Source organism: Styela clava, chromosome 2 (genome assembly GCF_964204865.1).
Source record: "Styela clava chromosome 2, kaStyClav1.hap1.2, whole genome shotgun sequence".
Classification (NCBI taxonomy): domain Eukaryota; kingdom Metazoa; phylum Chordata; class Ascidiacea; order Stolidobranchia; family Styelidae; genus Styela; species Styela clava.
Window position 1 is genome coordinate 1,049,267 of NC_135251.1, and position 7,079 is coordinate 1,056,345.

Genomic DNA, 7,079 nt, shown 5'->3' on the forward strand with positions numbered 1-7,079 from the left:
TTTTTAAATTTATCGGCGACTAAAATATTACAGACACTCGATTAAACGTGCGTCTATCTTGAACGATAAAAACGTTATCATTAATCATTATCTACACAGACTTAGTTCTACTCAAATTCAATATGTCACTATCTTCGCCAGACGCGGCACCTCTTTTTAAAGTTTATCAGCGACTAAAATACTAAAGACACTCGATCAAACGTGCGTCTATCTTGAACGATAGAAACGGACTGGGAAATATGTTCTCTTTTGAGAGTGAAATTTAAATGTGACAGATGTTCGCGTTTTGCGATATAACTTTGTATTTCGGAAAATCGTATGATAAAATTATTCGTAACTAATATTTGATCTAAATCAATCGCAAGTAATGTTATAACATTTAATGCCTGGCTTTTGGTAAGGCACGTCTGTAAACAATTAAAGATTGTTGCATTCAGATTATCGGAATATCACCAGTAAGTCGGCACAAATAATTATTATTATTATACGCTAGCTAGATAGCAAAGCGGGAAAACGGAAAAATGGTGCAATAACGAGTCTTCGCCGTGAGGTTATATTGCCGACATCTTGTCCTTAATATGCCGATTGAAATTACAGTGTCTGATGTTCACCGATTTACGGGTTCTTTGCGAGCAGACACAAGTTTAATTGAACGAGAGAGATTTCCACGCGAGAAAAACGCTCGTCTATGATTGATAAATTAGAAAGCCGAAATACAAAAATTGGCGCATGGCGCCGGAGAGGCGGAAACCGAATCCTGTTATCGAATCCCGTTGGATTCGAATACTTTGGGATTCGAATCCTCCGGATTCGGTATTCTATATTGCCCATCCCTACTTTTGATGATGATTATTTTTTGTTCTGTTTTCAAATATATATATATTTCCCACATTTGGCCCTTTTGTTGCAACTCTCATGTTATGGAATGTTAAAAATATATTCAAAAAATGGAAAATTATGAGTTTTTTCAAGTTCTTTCATTTTTCACTTTCTAGGCTACATATCCTACTGCAACACAAACGCTGACACTTGCGAATATAAAATCACTCAGAAGAGGAAACTCGATTTAGCTGTTGGAAATCAAGCTGGCGTTGAACAAATCATCGATCAAAAAACCTACAGCATGATAAAGAAATAATAATTATTGACAGTGTACCTAACCAAATGCTATTATAATTTTTTTCCCACTAGTTTCCTTATACAGCGACTGTTTTTGTTCCAATAAGAAAAAAAAGCAATGTGGTACCAAAAGTGATATATCTGGGGGAACGCCTGATAAAGTACATTATATTGTCTCCTCTGTGGAGTAATAAATTTCGTTCGCACATTACCAGTGAAACCAAGATATCATTCAAAATGTTAATGCAAGTCCATGCAACTCGAACAAAGAACTGGCTAAATAATCACATGGACTGGTAACTGGGCGAGAGGCCTAGTATAGTTTTCCTCTCCTCCGAGATAAATATGTAAATCCTACTAATCGATATGGATTGTTAGTTTTTATTCGTTTCTGTGTGTGGCTTTATTATCGAACAGTTGATTGCTCTGTATCATGAAGACAGGTTGGTATGATGGGTTCTAATTGGTGGTGCCAGATTTTTTCAAGTGTGCATTCATAATGAATGTCACAATGCAATTGTTTATTACAACAGCGAGCAGTTGACCCCATCTAATTTTCAGCTGTGACACCATACTTTGCTTCTTATCATAACTTTTAAACAAAAATGTATTTAGATATTCAGAAAGTGGTCCAATCAGTCAAATACATACCACATTTTTACACGGTACAAATAGTTTTATCCCTAATAACTAAATATCCAACACCCCCGAAATTTTGTAAACACCCACCCCAAAATTAAAGCTGGGGAACATACTGGACCCGCGTACACGTATCACAGCTTTTGTCAACAGCTTCCAATCAAAATCTGTACGTTTTAAATCTTAAAGTTTTGTTCGCATTCCTGATTTTGTAATCAGTTTGATTTGATCAATAATTTTATTGTCTTTTCATGCTGATTATAGAGTCTGAATATTATTTTCGATATCTTTCTCCATTTTGCCTGTGTCTTTTGGGCGCTCTAGAAGTGTATGTACCAATATGGAGGTAACTAATTTTGTTCGCCTACTTTACATCAAGTTGTGTGAAGGAACTGGAACCTATGGGCAGTTGGTATATTCACTTGGCTAACACAGACAGTCCCCGAACTCGTGATAAACTTAAAATAAGGAAAATCGGAATAAAATTATGCCCTAACACACACTCTGCCTTTTGGATCTCTGTAATCTTGAGTCACTACTAGGGCTGGGCGTTTTCGAATACCTGATGATTTCAGAATCGAATATTTTTTTCGAATCGAATCTTTAATACTTGGGAGATATATAATTGTATGCAATTTTTCGTCATACAAGGTGTCGTTGACTGGATGACTCTTATCGTTTAGTTCTACAGCATATATGTCATTAGTGTTGTTTACATGTGCAGTTAGCGAAGAGTTTATTTCCTCCGCTTTGTTTGGACATTTTTCGAATTTTGCATCGTCAAATAAAAGTGTATAACTACCAATTTGGCAGGAAGATTGATTTACATTAAGTCTTTCGCGATCCCTCGTCTATTGCAACAAGCCGATATCCGTTTTTTTCATATCGTATATTGGTTTTGCATGACGAAAATGAATATTGGAATCTGAATGAAAATAGAAGACCCCAAAATATTACTCCGTGAAAATTGTTTTAAACTAATATAATAAAATCAGCCTAAAGAGCATCTTATTCTTTATAAAAATTGAAATCGCGATTTTGTGTTATTCAATTATTAGTTCTGAAAAAATCGCGATAAATCTAAAAAAAAATAACCCTAACATTATTAGCATCATTAGCAAAAGCAGGTGGTAGTTAGCATTGGTGTAGCCAGGAGGGGCCAGAAATATTCAACATTTAAATGCAATTTCGCGGCTTTTGCAGTAAGACATAAATTCTTAAGCCTTTTTCAACACCATTTTGCTCCATTCTTGAACGATTTACCAAAAACCGAACGTTCCCTATCAATAATCCGCTCACCAAATGAACCAAACGAGATAGATGAAAATGCACACTTATATGCCCGGATAACTTCGACAGCGAAGTAAATCTATAGAGCGATTCTTTAAGATATTAGATATCAGTAGCCACGTTTATCTGGCTTTGTTCAGAGCAAAAGGCACAATCGAGCGTCAGATGACGTCATTATACAAACAAAATTTGCTCCCCCCAATATTTTGGGCTGGCTTTTTTGGGGGGTTTAGGCTGCTGATATGCGCGAGATGCTTCCAATCGCTTCTTTTCAGTTTTCTTATTGGCCTTTTCTGTGCCTTTGTTTGTTTTTTGGTAGGTAGCCGAAATTGTGTTTCCTGAATTTAGGTATTGATTGTCAATTTTGTGTTCACACACAGTAAGAAACTTTATCAATAACTCAAATTTCAAACAAAAAAAGGGGGAATCATCTCGACCTGCGGGCGGACAAAAAAACAAGATGGTGGCGATTCAAGATTCCATAATGTCAAGCCATACTTATTGGACTCCCAAACTTCTTCAAGAATCCATGGTTTAATTAATAATATAACAATTTACACAATAACCGCACAGAATATGGATGTGCCCCTGTGTAAAATCAAAAAGCATAACCTGATTCAACTCAAAAAGTTAACAACATGGCTCGATCATAAAATTTATTCTCGTAGTTATAGTATTGACTGCATCTTGCTTCAAATAATTAAAATAAGTAATTAACAGCATTAATTAACACACAGTGCATAAGTATTAATTACAGCAGCATTATTACAAGATCAAGTGAGAATCTTAGATAATTTGTTGATTAAAAAACATTGCTCAGAAAAAGTGAGAATTACACCTAAAAATTGAATCTGCAGTGAAAATCACAAACGAGGAGTTTGGCATAGTTTTGTTAGTGTAACTTCAATCTGGTAGTAGTGTGAGCAAGGGTGCAGCCAGGATTTTTCAGGTGGGGGGTTTCTGAAATTCATAACTTGCCAAATTAGACCGTAATGTGGGTTATAGAGAGTCTCGAGGGTCTAAAAAGCATCCTAGGCTACAAAAGAACCCACCCCCTCTGGGTAATCCCCTGAGTGTGAGTCAAATCTCAGGTTTTCAATGGCGACATGGTTATATATTCCGACAGAAACTCAAAAGGTATCATAATTCATAAGAACTATTGTTTCCCCATGGTCAGGTCAGGAAGTGAGGTCATATGGAGATCTCCTCTTAACACCACTACAGCATTGGGCGCTCCCGAGGTATGTGAACCAAGATGCCGGACACCGGAACGTAGTATGTGTACCAGGTTGGGGGTCTATTTTAGTTCTATTACGAGTTCGAGGACTCGCCAAGTGACTCCCGTAGTATTTTTATATGAAATTATGACCTAACCCTAACCTGACACACATACTACGTTCCGGGGTCCGCCATCTTGGTTCACATACTACGGCAGTACCCAGCATTGTTTGGCGTAATAAAATTACTTATAGGTGGAAAGGAAAAACTTAATTGAACAATTAATTAAGCATCATCACCTACTACAATAATTGAAAGTTTAGAAACAACACTATTATATACTGTGGCATAAAATGAAATTCCATTTGATCTCAAAACAACAGTATTGTTTAATGAGGTAAAAAATGTATAGACAGCAATTAAAAACGTAACAATCAATTTTTTTTGAGCATCAGTAATCAGAAAAAATTCAAAAAATTTCCAACTCAATTTAATAACGTTACTGATATAAACGGTAACAATGAAATGTAGCCACATGAAAATTTATTTCGAACAGCATTTTATTGGGGTAAAGAATTATTATTTACGCACATTCCACTAAAACAGCGTTTCTCAAACTATTTTGCCCCAGAACACGCTTTTTAACTCGCCAAGAAATTAGAAGGTAAAATTGGTGAGTGGCAGTGTTCCCTCTAAGGCTTTCAGAGGCTGCGCACACGCAAATATTTACTGCGCACAGACGTATTTCGATGTAATGTAACAATGTGCTCGGTTAGCAGGTTGAGAAAGTTTGTTGTTGGCCCACTTATTACCCGGTTAAAACGCCAAAATTTCTTCATTGGTTTTTGCACAAATATCAGTCATTCCAAAAAAGTGCGCACATACCAAAATTTCTGCGCACTCATACTACAAAAAATTAGAGGGAACACTGGTCGGTGGTTTCAAAAAATTTAACCTATTGTTAAACTAAAAAGTTTGCTGTAAACTTTACAATTAAAAAAAATAGCCTGCTGGTTAACGATATTGAACGGTTAAAACGAAACGAAAATGCATATCTTCCCGGACTTCCCACATAGCAAGGTCTGTTCAACTGTTTGTCACCAGTTGGGAGAAAAATTTATCGCCGAAGTAAGGCCGAGATCGCCATGGCGACCAATTTCGTCCCTGTTCTGCAGAACAATTTCAGAAAGCATGTAGAACAGAACACAGTTTGAGAAACGCTGCACTAAAGTATTTGAAACAATTGATTGTAATAAATGTCAGTGGTTCCCAAATGACTAGTTTTTCACAAGACTATTGCATTGTTCAATTTAAACTCATTTAAATTATTGCATCGTTCAATTTAAACTCATTTAAATAAAAAAATTTTGTTTTAAAAATGAAATAAATTAACAAAATTAACATTGAGAGAGGGAAGACTAAGTTAAATTTTTAGCTGCGTTATAATAATATATAATTTAATATTTATAATACAGTCACACAATCATAAATTGAGTGAGGATTTGTAATACAGAATTATAAAAACTGTTAAAATTAACGTTGAAAGAGGGAAATACGAGTTTCAATATCCGAAAAAATACCCTGATTCAAATCAAACAGATAATCCGATGCATTACAGGAAGTAAACTAAATTTGAAAACCTATGGACTTATTCTTTCTTTTTCAAAGAATCTTTTTTCTTCTCAGGGGATTTTTCCTCCCTGGCTTTTTTCTGAGGGGATTTTTCCTCCTCAGCTCCCCCATACGCAGAATAATCTATCACACAACTTGTGATAATCTTCTCAACTCGATGGAACGGATCAAAGTTGACGCCAAACTTGGAAGAAGTCTGAAATAACGAGAATTTGTTAATTTTTTATATTTAGAGTTGGTCTAAACGTGTCATAGGACTTGAATGCCTGCTATCTAACCTCTAATTGACCTGCATGAGTTCGTAGGTTCGAATCCTGCAGGGAATTCCAAGGCCAGGGCTATAAATAAGTTTGTAATTTTTTTTTAATGGGAAGACTATTCAATGGGAGGGAATAAATACATAAATACATACAAATACATAGGTGCATTGTGCAAGGCAAGAATTTGTTTCAGTGACATGCCCAGGTAATGTGTTACCAGATATTCGAATAGTAAACTGCAGCTCTAATATTTTAGTATTGATACGATATTCAAATATTTCGTCTGCTCTACTCAGTATTTTTGGATTTGATTAAATTTATGTAAATAAACTATTTTATTTCCAAGGTAAATCAGAACTTGGCTGGTATTTGAGTTTGCAACCTACAAAAAACTTTCTAATGTGAAAGTGGATCGCAACCATAAAAGACATTAGGCAGGCCTGCTGTAGAGAATAACCCTTAACCTGGTACACATTACGGGAGTATCCAATTGGCCTGGCCGTATTAGAACGCAAAAAGGTAAAAACACAAAGTGTTAATCTATTTCACTCAAGTTCAGCAGGCCATATTAAATCATGGGCTAATTGCCTATAATCTATTATATCTTACCGATATCAGGAACATCACAGTTAGTTGTAGAAGAACAACAGTGTTGAATGAGATCGGCAGGATTCCTAGAAGTTGTAGATTGTAAAGTAGAGAGAACAGAAGACTGAGCTTTGTTACTCTGAAAAAAATAGGATATTATGGTGAATTGCCAGTAACTAAATTCAAAATTGTAAGAACGAGTTCTCTTTTGTGTCAAACTGGTTCCCTCATCTTAGAAAACCATTTCACGTTCCCAAAGAGCAATTCAGAATTCTAGAACGGGTTCCCTTATGTATCAAGCTCACTAACAACGGGTTCTTTCATTTTCAAAAA

General features: G+C 35.7%; 1 protein-coding gene across 4 annotated transcripts in view; it reads left to right on the top strand.

Annotated features, from left to right (window-relative positions):
- LOC120335751 (uncharacterized) overlaps window positions 1-2,593 on the top strand; it is a 31,548-nt gene extending 28,955 nt beyond the window's left edge. For all 4 annotated transcript variants that reach the window (XM_078109445.1, XM_078109439.1, XM_078109448.1 and 1 more), the window contains one exon: window positions 996-2,593. In XM_078109445.1, the coding sequence (XP_077965571.1) occupies window positions 996-1,138 (143 nt within the window). In that variant the 3' untranslated portion in view covers window positions 1,139-2,593. The remainder of the gene's footprint in view (window positions 1-995) is intronic.
- Window positions 2,594-7,079: the final 4,486 nt, after the last annotated feature.